The following is a 16,428-nucleotide window of genomic DNA, read 5'->3' as shown; positions in this document are numbered from 1 at the left end:
TCAAAACAAGTAGACGCGATTAAATAGACTATCGATGCATTTAATACCTATGGTTGTATGGATGCATGGTAAACATGTAATACAATTAATTAAAAAGAAAATCCTTTTTATTGAAATATTGGAATGTTTATATTAATAAATAAAAATAAAAGAAATTAATTAATTTATTAGTTAGTTAATTACCATCTGATTATTAGTCACTTTAAATTGTAAATCTAATTGTATTTATTTAAAATGAATAAATTGTTGTTGTTGTTGTCGTTGTAGTTGTTGTTGTGGATTAAAATGTTGATTTTTTTTTAATATTTTTGTACTGGTTTCTTGGGATGAGATAAGTTATCTTCCAACTTTGGGACATCGACCTTGATGAAATCTTTTCCACTTTTATTTGGGAAAGATACTTCAACTGCATTAATGTATCCTGCAAATCCAAATAATTGAATATCAGAACTGTATAAGGCATTCTGGAAATCTAACTTGACGGTGATATAGGTACTTGCTTGTTGCTGATTATTGGCTACCAACCATCTTTCATAGTAATAACTCATTCTTGGTCCTCTAAGACAACCATCATCTGAAGGGATAGTATTAAGAGTTATTATTTTTTTACCGTTAATATAAAGATCATATTCACTACCAAGTACATAATCATAAATGGCAAAGGTGACAGTCATATAATAAAAGAAACTACCACTTCTTTGAACTGTATATTTTAGACCATCTATAATAATTGGGAATAAATATATAGTTAGAGAATATTGTTTAATTGAATATATATATATATATATAATGAATACTTACAGCCATTCAATGGATAAACTGGGATGTATCCAGATACAGTATCATAATGAGGGTCAGTTTGGACGCCGGTTGAACTTTTAGATGGGTCAATCTTGAATATCTTACATACTCCAGTTGGATCGTAACATTGGAAATTACCATTGGCATCGGGATTGTCAATACACATGAGTGGTGTGTTGGCAGGGTACTCCATGAGATCGAGATTATTGATCTGGCTGAACAGTTTATATGCATTATCAGGAAGGTCTATACATATTTATAAATAAATAAATGCTAAGTATAAATTATAAAAGTATCTCTTGCATGGGATCAAAAAATATATATACATACTAATGGATGGAGAAATCCAAGTTGCAGGTTTGATGAGTTGCAATTCATAGTAAAGGTTGCATCTTGCAAGATAGTAATGGAAATCTTGAGTTTTATCATGCAGAGTTTGTACTAAACTTTTTACATCACCATTATTCCTATTAATATAATAATAAGGATTATATTTAATTAAATTAAATTAAATTAGATTTCGAAATTTAAAAAATAATACCAATTTTTTTAAAAATAACATACCCATAGACATAAGCGGGTGGGAAACCCCATGTAATTGCTTGGAAACAAGCATCTCTCATAAAGTTAGAATAAATCAACATGGTCATTCCATAAAGACTACCAAGGATATGAGCATACAATGGTTGTGAGAAGTTGATAAGGGCACCTGTGTGAAAAAAAAAAAAGTAAAGAGATTTTAATTAAAATTGAATATTCAATAAATAAATAAATATATATAAATATATATATATATATATATATTTTATATTACCTTCTAAAAAGTCACGATAAGACATGAATTGAGTTCTGATCATTTGCAAAAGTGTGTCATCATCAAGTTGAGTCAAATGAGCAGGTGGTTCAACTCTATAGTCAAGATTCTTGTTTGGGATAAAACCAGCTTTTGCTTGCTGTCTATCAATGAATAGAGTGAGGAGATCATTGAAATTGTTTCCACGATTTTGGCAATCGATAAACATAGCCATACATCTATTCATTTCGCTATCATCCAATTTCTCATTTAACATTGTTTCAATCTTTTGATATAGAGAAGCCATTTCTTTTTGGAATTGATCTTGAGTGATATATTGACCATTTTTAGAGAAGATTTTTCCCCAAACAATCTAATTATATGGTGATATTAAAATCCAAAAGATACAATATTAGACATTACACTATAAAATTATTATTACAAAATATATTAATATTATACATACACCAAATCCAACTTTAAGGAATGAACCAACATAAGGAGTGAAACTAAGTACCAATCCAATGATATTACCCCAATCTGTTGAGGTTAATAAATCAAAAGGATCATCTTTTTGTTGCATCTTTTCAACTGATTCAATTCTTTGGTGAATGGCCTCTCTTTGGGCATCGGTTAGGTCACCAATAATAACCCTCTTTCCGTCTTTTAGATACTTCTCCTTTGCTTCTTGAATTTCTTCTTGAGTTACTTGTTTGTTAAGAGGAATATGGTCACGTTGACGACTGTGGTTATGTTGGTGGTGTTTTTTCGATATCATTTTAATATTATTTGTTTTAAAAATTTAAACTAATGATTTCCATCATCCACTACATGTAGAAGTTAAATTTATACTAAATATTATTTCAGATATTTTAAAACTTACAAAGGGTAAATCACGTGTTGAAAACCTCTAACCTGTCAAGAGAATACACGTGTAAAATATCCCTGCGCAGTGGATCAGCGATTTCGTGCCCCTTGCAAAATCGAATATGTGGTCACATCAAATAAACTCCTCGATTTGGCCAAAGACATGTGGACACGAAAAATCCATCGAAACGACACATTAGCGTGCACAAGCCCTTAGTACATGTGATGTAAACAATACCCGATTTAGGTCTGCAGACATGTGGACAACTAGTTTTTCGGATGGACACCAATTTTTTGAAAAATCCATCGAAACGACACGAGAGTGCATGATGAGAGGAGCCCTTGGTACAAGTCAAGTAGTACACCCCCCGATACAAAAGGAATGTGGTATCGCATCGTCACAGACTTTTGATATCTCTTGTAGGCAGATAAAGATTTTTTAAACAACTATCTGATTGATGTGGTGCAATGGGATTTCTTGAGTAGAGTAGCGTTTGTTGTCGACATCACAGCTAAAGAGGGAAGGTGTTAATAAATAATTATTCGACTCTAAAGCCTTGGAAAGATTATTTGACAATAAACTAACTATGCTATGGTATGAGTTGACTTTTGACTTACACTCTGCTCCTTGTGAGGCTGATGTTGTTACGTTGACCAATAATAAAACAATCGTAATGATTGATATTATAAAATTGGTTGATCTATTCATATGATGATGATGATGATGATGGAATCTCTGAACAAATAATAACTTTCTCTATCTCTTTATCTTTAAAGACAATTGAGAGGAAAATGACATCATCTTTTTTTAAAATTCTCCTGATCATTTCTTCTTCTTCTTCTTCTTGTCCACACATACTCTGCAAATACTACTAATGAATACAAATAAAACAAATACCAATGAATAAAGTAAATTAATCAAGTTACACCTAAGTTTTTTTTAATTTTTTTTTCTAACATGAACGAGGTCGATTTGGGTCTTGATCAACTTTGTACCGAAGAGCGACGAAATTTAATCATCTAACAAATTTACAGTCCATCAAATAATAATAATAATAATAATAATAATAATAATAATGATATATATAAACCACAATCATCAATCAATATGAGTGATAATAAAAAATTAATTCAAGGTAAGTAGATAGAGAAACTTTTGTGATAATATATAGTACTATCTATGCACACTCGATGCTAACTTTTACTTTACTTTACTTTCTTTCTTTTTTTTGTAGCAAAACAATTTATTGATAAAGCTATCGAATGTGAAAACAAACAAAAGGTATCTGATGCATTTGATAACTTTCGTAAAGCTGCAAAGTTGGGTGATGCACAGGCTCAGTATCGTCTAGGTTGTTATCATATGGGTAACTTTGGTAGTGTCATTGAAAGTTGGTCTGACAAGTCTAGACAATTTAGAAAGAAAAAGGGTGATCGTAAACGTGCACACAAATGGTTGACTCGTGCAGCAGATCAAAACCATGGTGACGCTGTGGCTGTATTTGGTATCAGACATTACAAGGACGGCGACTGTGACTATCTCAGCCCAAAGAGAGTATCGTGTATATCAAGGTTGATATTGACGGACTCGAGTATTGACACTGGTTATGCATTGCTTAACCGTGCGGTGGGACTGAACAGCGCACTCGCCAAGTACTATCTTGCTAGATACCACTACCAATGTGTTGAAAGAGTTAATTTCAATACTCATGGAGCATCGCTTGACAAGGGAATGCAAGATGATAGATTGTCAAAACTAAATACAACCGAGTTTGTTGCTAATACCGATACATGCTTCCAACTGTTAAAAGAGAGTTCAGAGTCAGGTCACATCAAATCAATCTATTACTATGGATTGATGTGTAAACAAAGAGGTATGCCAAAAGAGGCATTTGACAGTTTCCGAGTGGCATCAGAAAAGGGAGGATTGTACCTTGCAACTATCGAGTTGGCCAATTGTCACTACACTGGTTACTACACCAATATGGATGTTGAAAAGGCATTTCAACTATTACTATCATGTAAATCAAATGATAGAGCTATGAAAGGTGGATTACTCTTGTACCAAATTATAAGAATGTATGACAAGTTACCACCATCATCCTCATCACTACAACTTGATGGTATAGATGTAGCTGCACTAAGGTTACTTGGAATGTCATCAAAAAGTTATTATTCTTATTTTGGAGGTGGAGGAATCACTTTATCGCAAGTATTGGATAGTCGTACTCAATTGGCTCAAAAAGACTTTTCAACAGTCCAAAATATACGTGAAAAGTTGACAGACTATAGTTTTAATAGAGGATTCAAATCAGAGTATTACTTTTTACATCGTGCATTTTATGCATTATGTTATTTGAATCGGTTCAGTGCGGTCACTCGAAACGACCCTCTTTTCAATGATTCAACAAAACGATTCAAGAAAGTATTCAAGCATCTTTATATTACAAATCAATTCTTTCCAGAGAGAACTGTTCCAATCGAGTATTTGTGTGACCTCGCTCATGCATATATCACCAATATAGACGCTCAACAAGCTGAAGATACACTCCACCGAGCCATGTCATGTCACATACCCGAGGCATTCTATATGTATGCATTGACCGATCTTCCACCCACATCCAATACTACAAAGAGATTAAAGGCACTTGAACAAGCACATGAAATGCGTCATCCTCTTGCCTATCGACATTTTTACTATGATATAATGGGTCGATCATCCACTTCATCTTCCTCATCCTCTTCTCCTTCATTTACCGAATCATTCCAATATGTTTTAAAGGTGGCTTTAGAGACTAGATCATCTTTTGCACAAGTTGATTTGGGTACTTGTTATAGAGATGGATTGGGTGTTTTGAAAGACTTGGAACTCGCATCACAGTATTATATAATGTCTGCACAACAAGGAAACCCAGAAGCAAAGTACTTACTTGCAATGATGCTTCCTCTAAACCAACCGGATGAAAAGAAAAGATTCCTAAAGGAAAGTTTAGATGGAGGGTATATACTAGCATCGATACAATTGGCCGAAACCCAAACCGACCAAATTCAAAAGGCAAAATCATTGTATCAACAATTAAATAATTCAATCAATATGACAAATGAAAAGTTTGATTTATTAAAGAGGTATGGATGTATACAACATGTTCATCATATCATGGCATTGTTGGCTTATCAGGTGGCATTATCAACCACAGATAATGTTTCTGAAGAGGCATTTAAATGGTTCAAAAAATCAAAGGGTGCAGAACATCGCTCAAGTGGTCAGAGAGAATTATCAATTGCAAGTTATTATGCAACCAAGCAAAACTTTAAAAATAGTAAATCTAAATCTGAAAAATGGTTTACTAAAACCTATAATATCAATCCTCAATTAAAAGAAGTAAAGTTGACAGTCTCGATGATGAAATGGGAAAAGTTAAGAAAATCACCAGACAGTCAAGACAAGAAACAAGTGTTTGGAGAATTATTGGAACTTGCAAAAGAAGGAATTGTAGAGGCTGCACTTCAAGTGACAAAAGAGATTGTTCAAGGATTGTACACTGACCATAGTGCGAGCGGCTCTGATATTCTTGGATATGCCAAATTGGCAGCCAAGGAAAAACAAGTGGCCTATGTATTGGTAGCAACTATTTTATTTAAAGGAATGGGTGTAGGTGTAGTTAAAGATTTGGCCGGTGCCTATGAATGGTACACTAAAAGTGCTCAGGAATGTAATGACGCTGAATCATACTATATGCTTGGAGAGTATCATCAACATGGTTATTTGGGTATTGGTTCAAATATTGACAAGGCATTTACATTTTATGAATTGGCTGCTTCTAGTAATGACCATTCTCTCGCATGCTACAATCTTGCTTTAATTTACATGTATGGTAAAGGAAAACAATCGATCAATTTAGAAAAAGCAATTGGTTATTTTGAAAAGAGTCATCCTTTAGAATCATTGGAATTTGGTCAATGTCTATTACACTACAATTCAACTCTAACGTCGACGGCAAATGAACAAACTATAAAAGTGTTTGAAAGATCATTGAAAATACTCGAAAAGGTTAATGGGTTGAAACCAGAACTTAAATTGATTGGTCAAGAATACTACAAGTTTGGAGTATGGTTACAAGACATTCAATGTGACGACACAAAAGCAATGGAATACTTTGAAAAGGGTCTTGCTACTGGACACGATCATTTAGATACTATCCAACAATTGGCAGCATCGTATCTTAGGAATAGTAGGGCAGAAGATGCACTATTGTTATTTAGAAAGGCATACGAGAAATACAATTCAGAAGTAGCTGTCAAATCAATATTTTATATTCATCTTGAAGGTCTTGTAAAGACCACCGATAAAATACAACTTTATAAATGGGCTGAAAGAGCTGCTATGATGTGTAGTGGTGGTGCATGTCCATCGGCAATGATTTATATTGCAACCAATGAAAATGGTCAAGGTGTTAGAATGCAACAAGACAAGGCTATTGAATGGCTCACCAAAGCAAATACCGGTGAATCATTATACCATATTGCAAACATTCACAGTCATGACAATGGAGACAAGAAACTTGCATTAAAGTATTATCTAGATGCATTTGACAGTGGATACGAGGCAGTATCATGTATCATTGCAGAATACTATCACCGTGGACATGTTGACAAGGTTGAAATTGAAAAAGCAATTAAATATTATAAAATTGCAGCAGACAATATTAATGGAGGAGGAGGAGATAAAGAGTCTAGTTTTCAAGTTGCCATGTTACTCAAAGACCAAAACAACAACAACAAACTTTGTTACCATTATTTTGTAAAAGCAATGCCATTGGAAAAAGCATCATATCAAATTGGATTGGCTTTATTGCATGGGTATTATGGTGTTGATGTAGATTATAAAAAGGCTATAAAACATATTCAACAGGCTGTTGATCATGGAATAGTATCGAAAATAGAAGCTCTACCTCTTCTCGAGATAGCTTCTCAAAAACTCAAAGAATTGGAAAAGAAAAAAGAGGAACAAAGAAAAGTACAAGAAGAACAACGCAGAGAACAAGAAAGAAAGGATAAGATTAAAGAACAAAAGAGACAACGAAAAGAACAAGAGAAAAGGAAACAGCAAGAAGAAAAGGATAGGATTGTGAATCGATACAAACAACATTCCTCCAACCTATTTAATACAAAAGAGTTGGATCTAATCTTTTCGACAGAGACTGCTACGTCTGAGATTGACAATTTGTGTAAACGTGCAGTCGACCATTTTTGGGTATGCAAAAGTGCTACATACTGTTCCGTCAATCACGAGCAAACTCTTACCACCTTGTCAGAGAAATTTGATAATCACCAAGTTCACAAAGCTTTGGGTGAAATGCATCGTGGTCATAATGGTCATTCGAAAGATTTACAAAATGCTAAATACCATCATGCACTAGCTGCAAATGGTGGTATAGTAGACTCTATGTATTACCTTGCATTGGTATTATTGGAATTGAATCAAGATAGTGATGCTGCAAAACGATGGATGGAAAAGGCATGCAAAATGCTCAATGTAGATGCGATGATGTGGATGGCCGACCAACACGCCAACGGAACCAATGGATACTTAGTAGATGAATCTAAAGCCATTGATCTCTACACAACAGCCACCAAGACCAAATCCAACCCCAAAGCCGATTCCTATCTATTTGGTCGATACTTTCACGGACAAGGGTGTGAAAAGAATCATATCAAAGCATTCAAATATCTCAATAGAAACTCTCATTTGCAAGATGAGCAGGGGATGATAGATTTGGGTGACTGCTACCAAAATGGAATTGGAACGGAAAAGGATTACAACCTAGCCATGCAATTTTATCAAAGGGTACTAGACGCAAATCCAAACACTGCATTCAAGGGTCATATATTCAATCAAATAGGATGTATTTATTACGCTGGTGGTGGAAGTAATTATCAACAAGATTTCCACAAAGCAAAGGATTATTTTGAAAAATCATTGGCAACTGGTTATAATCCAAAAACAGTTCAAGATAATATTAATAATTCTCAAAATCAAATTAATAATCATATTCAACAACAACAACAACAACAACAGCAACAAAGATATCAACAGCAACAACAACAGCAACAGCAACAACAAAGACAACAGCAACAACAACAACAACAAAGATATCAACAACAACAACAAAAACAAATGAATAATATGATGCATCAAGCAGGTCATGCAATGGGAGATATGACAGAAAACTATGTAAACTATACAAATAATATTAATAATTCAATGGCATCTGGTAATTATGATAACATTTTAAATGATACTGTTCAATACAATATGGATCAAAATAATGAAATGAACAAATTCATTCAAAGAGGCTACAAAAATATGAACTCGAATCAGAATGCTCAAAATATGTTTAGAACTGCAAATGCACTAAACAATGCAATGTATAATAATTTCCAACAACAATTTAATAATAATAATAATAGTTTTTTTAATAAATAAATAAATAAATAATCGTATTTTTTGTTTTTAATATATTTATTTTTTAATTGCCTCCATTCTTTTCAAATTTTGTCATCTTTACTGTTTTGTTTAAGAAACCAAATCTAATTCTTACCCAATTACTATCCTTTAAATAGACTACCGCTCCAATTATTAATGCTATTAATACTGCACCACCAACTGCTACACCAACAGCAATTTTCCAAGTGTTTGATGATTTTGATGAACAATCTTGGTTTGACTCTTTGTCTTGACCTACTACCAACGCACTAAAATCAGGGTCTAATAGACATGAAGCACATTGAGGTATATGTACACCAATCAACGCCAATGATTCATTACTCTTGCCAATGATACTAGTTTGATTAATTAATTCATTTCTTGAAAATGTCTTTCTACCATCTGAATAGGAATAGGAAAGGAAACGACCATAGAATTGTGTATTATTCTTGATAACTCTTAAATAACTATCACTTCCTAGGATCTCTTCAAATGTTGGAATATCATTCGATGAACATGATTGAATGGTTTTTTGTTCATTATTGACAATCGTCGAGAATACAACTCTGAGATGTGATAAAATCGATCGGTATTGCCATCCAGTAACATTTACTCCAACTTTAATACTATTTGCACCGACTGATACCATACTATCACCAAATGGTAATTGTCTATCTTGTGTTGAATATTCAATCAATGATGTAACATTGACAACTGGTGATAGAGTAGGATACAATGTTGAATTGATCAATAGCCTGTAATGGAGTGATGTAAGATCATCACCTGATAAATCAGTAACATTCCATTTATCAGTAATTAATTCTTGAACTATTTTATCATCAGCATCCAATTCTTGAATTGCAACCAATGAGAAAAAGAATTGATATCCATCCAATTCAAATGTTGCAACTGGTTTTGTATCATTTTGAACAAATGTTACATTTGGATTTTCTAAACAAAAAATAAATAAAAAAATAAAAATAGATATTAATATTAATTATTTGTGATTACTTTTTAATTTCTTTTTGATTTGTTTATACATACTAAAATATCTACAATTATCATAATAATTTTGTTCGCATAGACATATTCCTAAATCATTACATTGACCATGACCATAACAATTTAAGGTATCTTGGATACACTTTTGTTTTAAATCTATTGATGGTGGGAATGGAACAGAGACCATATTGCTGAGTGAAATTGGGTTGGCGTCGACAATCACTTGAAGTGATGCTAGACCTGGTGTTGGGGATCCCGATAAAGTACATTCAATAACCGTTTGATTTTTACTTGTTATAGTACATATCATTGTATTATTTAATTTTACAATATTATTTACTGCTTGCGAAATTCCAAATTCACCATTTATCGATAATTGTAATCCTGTTAATTGTGCTGATGTTACTAATGGATATGAAATTGGTGTATCTAAATAATAATAATAAAGATTAATTAATTGTTGTTGAATATTTGGATTTAATATATTTTGTTTTTTTAAACTTACCAATTTTAATAAAAGTTTTAACAGTTCTATATTGATTGGATGTAATGAGTTCATAAGATCCACCATTAATAATGGGAACTTCACAAGATACGTTGGAAATGATTGTGCATTTGATATTGGTGATTCCCTTGTCTTGGCTAATCAAACTAACCGAATGCGAAAGATAGGGATTATAAACGACCGATTGGTACGCTAAAATGACACCACCATTGGGTGTAATGATGTGAGTGATGGTTGACCAAGTAATATCAGCATATATAACCGATGCGCCAATTGCAACTGATGGTGATAAATGAATGATAACATCTTCAGGTGATCCTATTGTCAAATATCGGTATCTATAAATATAAAAATTAAATATTTAAGAATAAATTGAAAAATAATTTTAATTATTTTAGGCTATTATTTAACTTACAATATCTTTGAATTTGGGATTAAAGTTGATAGATTAGGGTTACCTTCTGCCCATCCAAGATTTGATCCAATCAAGGTTACAAATCCACCCAATGATGGTAAAACACCGGTTGTGTTGAGAGTTGGTTTGCAGCCAAATCCGGGAGGTGCTACCAAGTCTGATTTCATTGCCGATGGATAACACCAAAAACAATCGGGAACCGATGTAATCGATGTATTTCTAATGTCAATCTTGTTTGTACAGAATTGAGGTGGGATTGGACTTGATAGTTGATAATTATTGTATGCATCAAATGCAAGTGTTCTGGTTCCACTAAATATTTCGTATGGGAATGTTGCCAAATTATTATTTGCTACATTACTATAAATATAAATTAAATTAAAATATTATTATGTTATTTCACATCATTTTGAATGATTGATTGATTCACTTACAATTGACTAAAAGAATAGGGGAATCTAACATTACTTGGGAAACTAGTCATATTATTATAATTACTTATACTTTATGTGGATAATATAGATAGTTAGTAAGTAACTCTGCTGCAGCAGATAAACAATCAATTTATATAATATTGAAATTTACTATTGAACCAAAGAAGATGATATTGATGTAAACCCAGACAAATCTTGTATTATTGAAGTTGCTCTAAATAATGTTAGTGATCTGTATTGACCCAAGTCTGAGGGATTAATACTTGTATTGGCTCCAGCTAATGTTCTAAAAAAAAAAAAAAAACAAAAAAAAAAAAAAAGTGGTCAATAAAATGAGAGACAAAAATGGAAAGAGAGAGAGAGATAGACATACAAATATTGGATACTGGAGGGATTCACAAAACTCACACTAAAAGCTCCAAAAGGGCCGTTACTAAAAATGGTGAGAGAGAGAAAAAATATTAATATAAATATTAATATAAATAAATAAATATGGTGTATTGTTTTGTTAACTTACATTGAAAAATCAGATAATACTGAACTATTGATTACGACTGGCATTGGAGCAGGAATATTGACTGCATCCAATGAGAGAGACTTTAAATTTGGAAAAGAACTCTCATACACAAACAAACTACTTGGCTTTGAAAAACTTAAAACAAGAGTGTTCAAATTCTTCAACAAGATATTACTTTGAGTTAATTGAATTACTAAAAGTGGGTTGTTTAGAATCATCATAATGTGAGCACCTGTTCCATTGAAAAAGTTACCAAGTGATACTAAATTTTTGTTTCCTTGAAATGTACTAAATAAATAAATAAATAAATAAATAAATAAATAAATAAATAATAAATGAATATTAATAAATAAATAATATTAAAGTAATAAATTTTTTTGATTATTTCAACATACATGGATTGAAGACTTGGAAAAGATGTAGCTGGTAAATAATCATTGGGTATGGCTGTAATCGTTGGGTCTGCATAGAACTCAATCGATTGGATCCTGTAGAGTGTATGGAAAAAATCGATGATTTGAACGTTGGGACTGGTGACTGTAACAATTTGATTGACTCGGAATGTAAGTAGGTACGGTAATGATAACATCATTGGATTTAGTTGTCCAGTTGGTGCTTGATATGTGAAATAGGTTGCATCAATATTTCTTAAAAAAAAAAAAAAAAAAAGAATTTAATTAATCAATATTAATTAAATTAAATAATGTACTGTCTATCATCTATCCTATCTATTTATATATAAAGTTACGACATACATTTGAGTAACATGAACTTGTCCATCTATAGTTAGGCATTTGACGGGTTGCCAAGAGTTGAGAGAAAAATTACATGTTTGGTCATTTAATGGTACTGTAAAGGCACCAATACCGTATTGGTAGAATAGATAAGCTACACTATTGAATTCGTCGGTTGGTAGAGTTGATTGTTGGACCGCTGCTTGTGATGTTGAAAAAGATAGTATGAATGCCAAACAAAGTAGCAAAAACGCCACACGTGTGGTGGTATACAATGACCTATATGTATTTGACATTGATCTCTGACTCCTTTTTTTGATTCTGACTCTGACTCTGACTTCTTCTTCTTTTGCAAAAGATAGATTAATCTTTATATAAAATTTATCTATTTATCACAAAAGATCGATACGAATAAATATTTATATTTTACAATAACAGTTTTTTTGTATACAGTCTAGAACGTAGGTCAGCAACTTAATTTCTTTCGATGTTTTCCACAACTACGAAAAGATGAAGGTGATGAGGTGGAGTGGTTCGTTTTTCTCGTTGGAGAAAACCCTCATCCTTTGGTTTTTTTTCGTTGAAATAATCATATTTCGTTTTTTTTTCTTTTTTGGCGCGGGCTCAGTCTATAAGAATTAAAGAATAAGAAATTTTCCTCACTTCTATCTGTTTGTTTGTTTGTCTTTTTGTCTTCGATACAAAAGTTTAAAGCTTTTTCCAATTCCATTTTAGAAAGAGAGATCATCAGAGATATATATATAGATAGATAGATACAAAGAGAGAAAGAAAGAGAGAGATAAAGAAAACCAAATTGAAGAAATAACTTGGACATTTTAAAATGTACTGCAAATATATTGATTGCATATGCACAAATACCCCTCCTCTCTAAAAATAGAAACAAAAGCATCTTGTACAAACACATATCTCTACCACACACTTGTTGAAAACTTTAAATCACAACACCATTGCATTGAGAGCGAGCGAGAGAGTACGCTCTGTAAAAATGTTATTATTAATATTTTACAGAGACAATTATTCTTCTTCTCCTTCTTCTTCTTTAAATTAATTTATCTATTTGAATGATACCTTTGTAATGGTAATGATAGTACTAGTATTAATAATAATTCACGATTAATTAAACTTGCTTAGAATGATGATATGATTGGAATGTCAAGCACGTTTGCAGATCACAAATTAGTTGACCTACTGGTGACTCTCACTGGTCAGGTGCACCTCTGTTTGCTTGTCTAGTCAGGTGAGTAGTAGTAGTAGGAGGTGAGGTTGGACAGTCTATAGGTATGCAATTCCACTGCCTGCCTGGACAGACTATGGTTGGTTGGTTACACTTGTTGTTGTTGTCATTAAATGTCTCTTCAAATATTAAAAAATATATAAAACATAGTATCCATTATTTGTATGAAAATAGTAATAACAACAACAACAACAACAACAGCAACAGCAACACAACACAACAAACAAAAAGTAGAAAGCAACAAGTAGTAGTAATATTAAAAAAAAAAAGGTACACAAACAACCTACAACAAATAATAATAATAATAAGAATAATATTAATATTAATTCCAGCCACAGAGCAATAATAATAATAATATATAATTTTATAATAATAATTATTATTTGATGTTTTTTTGATCAAATAATAATAAATAAATAATATTTATTATAGTATGGATTTAGAGTTGAGCGTAATCGACCATCACCATCAGAACAATAATAATCATTATTTCCAACATAATAATAATAATAATGAAGACGAATTTTTTACAACTACAACCAATTTAATCAGTAATAACAAATCGAATATTAATGGAAAGGTACAATTGGTATTTAAAAATATATCTTATAGTATTAATAAGAAACCTGAAAAGGTGAGGAGATGGATATGGCCGGATCAAAGAAAAAAGGGTGTCGACGGAGAAGTGGTTGGTGGAGCGTCAGAGAAAACTGGAAACTCAAAACAAAAGGAAATTACAATCTTGCACAATGTCAGTGGCGTCGTGGAGCCTGGAAGTCTGTTGGCGTTGATGGGACCAAGTGGATCGGGTAAAAGTACGTTGATAGATATTTTAGCCAAGAGAAAGAGTAGTGGTACTGTCACTGGCGAGATATTGGTCAATGGAAAGCAGATTAGTGACTCTTCGTACAAACAATACTGTTCCTATGTAACACAGGAAGACACGTTACTCCAAACTTCAACGGTCGAGGAAACACTTACATTCTACGCTGACCTTAGACTACACGGTTACACTCGAGAACAAAAGATGGAACGTGTTAGAAATGTTTTACAAGAGATTGGGTTGACTGAAAAGGCCGATACCAAAATTGGAGGGTTGTTACCCGGTGGTATTGTATTGGGTGGGTTGTCTGGCGGAGAGAAACGTCGTGTGTCGATTGGATGTGGACTAGTCACCAACCCGAGCATCATTATATGCGATGAAGCTACTAGTGGGCTAGACAGCGCCTCTGCACTGTCTGTCATGAACACATTGACCAGTCTAACGCAAAAAGGTGTCACTGTCATTTGCTCGATCCATCAACCACGTACTGAAATATACAATCTCTTTAGCAAGGTCATGATCCTCGTCAAAGGTCGCCTGATATACGGTGGAAACAAGCCACTTGCATACTTTGAGTCACTTGGCTACTCGTGTCCCACCTATCTCAACCCCGCCGACTTCTTTTTAGACACTGCAGTCTCCATCGGCGAAAGTTTCAACTATCTAGATATTTGTGAACAATGGGAAAATAACAAAGAGTCATTATCAATGTTTGATAACCTAGTTCAAGATTTACCAATTGAAATTAGAGTATGTAAATATTAATATGTAAATTTGGAATGTATTTATTAATTTTCTATTTTTTGTTTAGCCAAGACCATCAGGATTATATCAATATAAAGTATTAGTTTCAAGACAATTTAAAGATTATATTAGAAACCCAGGTAATTTTTGGTCAAGAACTATAACGGCATTTGTAATGGGACTGTTGTATGGAGCATGTTTTGCTAATCTTTCAGATAGCCAAGAAGATATATCTAAAAAGATTGGACTGTTATTCTTCCTCGGTGGAACATTTAATTTATTACCATTTACTTCTATTTCCCTTTTCCTATCGGGTAGGACATTGTTTAATGCTGAAAGAGCTGCTAAAATCTATCACCCATTCCCATACTTTATAGCAATGTTGTCGGTTGAATTTGTTACGGTATTTTGTGTGACTATTGCATTGGCTGGTACTACTTATTGGATATCTGATCTGAGGTCTGATGTACCTAGATTCTTTTTTGCAATGTTGGTTTTATTGGTCGTTCATATCTTATCGGATCTATGTATCATTACATTATCCAATCTCACAGCTACTCAAGATCATGCCATTTCAATCAATTCAGCACTTACCATTGTCTACCAACTTTTCGCCGGGTTTTACGTTCCCGTCAAACAACTACCAAGTGGTTTTAGTTGGCTTCATTGGATTAGTCCTCTCTTTTACGCTTTTACTTCACTCATGATCAATGAATTTGATGAAGTCATCCTTCAGTGTCCTGAACCCCCAAAACCTTGTCTTTTCCCAACTGGCTACAATGTATTAGATTATTGGGGTATTACAACTTGGTCAAGAGAAAATACTTTTGCTGTTGTTGTTACTGTAAGTCAAACAAAAGAAAAAAGAAAAACAAAAAGAAACAAAAAAGAAAAAGAATAATAATATTAATTATTTGATTTATTTATTTAATTTTAGTGGATGGTTGTATTCTTTTTCACTGCTTATTGGGCACTTTGTAAATTACACAAAGAAAAAAGATAGCAATAGAATGATAATAATAATAATAATATTTATATAAATTGATTGATT

At 32.7% G+C, this 16,428-nt stretch overlaps 5 protein-coding genes across 5 annotated transcripts; 2 read left to right on the top strand and 3 right to left on the bottom strand.

The window, feature by feature from the left end:
• Window positions 1–299: 299 nt before the first annotated feature.
• DFA_09692 (uncharacterized protein) lies at window positions 300–2,372 on the bottom strand (the record flags this gene model as incomplete). Its single annotated transcript, XM_004352293.1, has 6 exons — window positions 300–721; window positions 802–1,047; window positions 1,132–1,268; window positions 1,366–1,510; window positions 1,616–1,967; window positions 2,061–2,372. 6 exons carry the CDS (start codon window positions 2,370–2,372, stop codon window positions 300–302), a joined length of 1,614 nt encoding a protein of 537 aa, XP_004352345.1.
• Window positions 2,373–2,589: 217 nt separating this feature from the next.
• On the bottom strand, window positions 2,590–3,318 carry DFA_09691 (uncharacterized protein; the record flags this gene model as incomplete). The annotated part of the gene is made up of 3 exons (XM_004352292.1): window positions 2,590–2,802; window positions 3,048–3,197; window positions 3,241–3,318. 3 exons carry the CDS (start codon window positions 3,316–3,318, stop codon window positions 2,590–2,592), a joined length of 441 nt encoding a protein of 146 aa, XP_004352344.1.
• Window positions 3,319–3,569: 251 nt separating this feature from the next.
• Window positions 3,570–8,948, top strand: DFA_09690 (uncharacterized protein; the record flags this gene model as incomplete). Its single annotated transcript, XM_004352291.1, has 2 exons — window positions 3,570–3,597; window positions 3,697–8,948. The coding sequence occupies 2 exons, from the start codon at window positions 3,570–3,572 to the stop codon at window positions 8,946–8,948; spliced, it is 5,280 nt and encodes a 1,759-aa protein (XP_004352343.1).
• A 90-nt stretch (window positions 8,949–9,038) lies between these two features.
• On the bottom strand, window positions 9,039–13,285 carry DFA_09689 (uncharacterized protein; the record flags this gene model as incomplete). The annotated part of the gene is given in 10 exon segments (XM_004352290.1): window positions 9,039–9,052; window positions 9,072–9,899; window positions 9,993–10,379; window positions 10,456–10,793; window positions 10,871–11,230; window positions 11,456–11,590; window positions 11,822–12,109; window positions 12,217–12,468; window positions 12,577–12,940; window positions 13,258–13,285. The coding sequence occupies 10 exon segments, from the start codon at window positions 13,283–13,285 to the stop codon at window positions 9,039–9,041; spliced, it is 2,994 nt and encodes a 997-aa protein (XP_004352342.1).
• Window positions 13,286–13,725: 440 nt separating this feature from the next.
• DFA_09688 (uncharacterized protein) lies at window positions 13,726–16,380 on the top strand (the record flags this gene model as incomplete). The annotated part of the gene is made up of 4 exons (XM_004352289.1): window positions 13,726–13,736; window positions 14,243–15,383; window positions 15,445–16,221; window positions 16,315–16,380. The coding sequence occupies 4 exons, from the start codon at window positions 13,726–13,728 to the stop codon at window positions 16,378–16,380; spliced, it is 1,995 nt and encodes a 664-aa protein (XP_004352341.1).
• Between the last annotated feature and the right edge of the window lie 48 nt (window positions 16,381–16,428).

Source organism: Cavenderia fasciculata, assembly GCF_000203815.1.
Source record: "Cavenderia fasciculata unplaced genomic scaffold Scf_EU5ZYIE01EUG8B-5, whole genome shotgun sequence".
NCBI lineage: Eukaryota > Evosea > Eumycetozoa > Acytosteliales > Cavenderiaceae > Cavenderia > Cavenderia fasciculata.
Note: the sequence above shows the minus strand (reverse complement) of the source record. Positions and strands in the feature narration are given on the sequence as shown.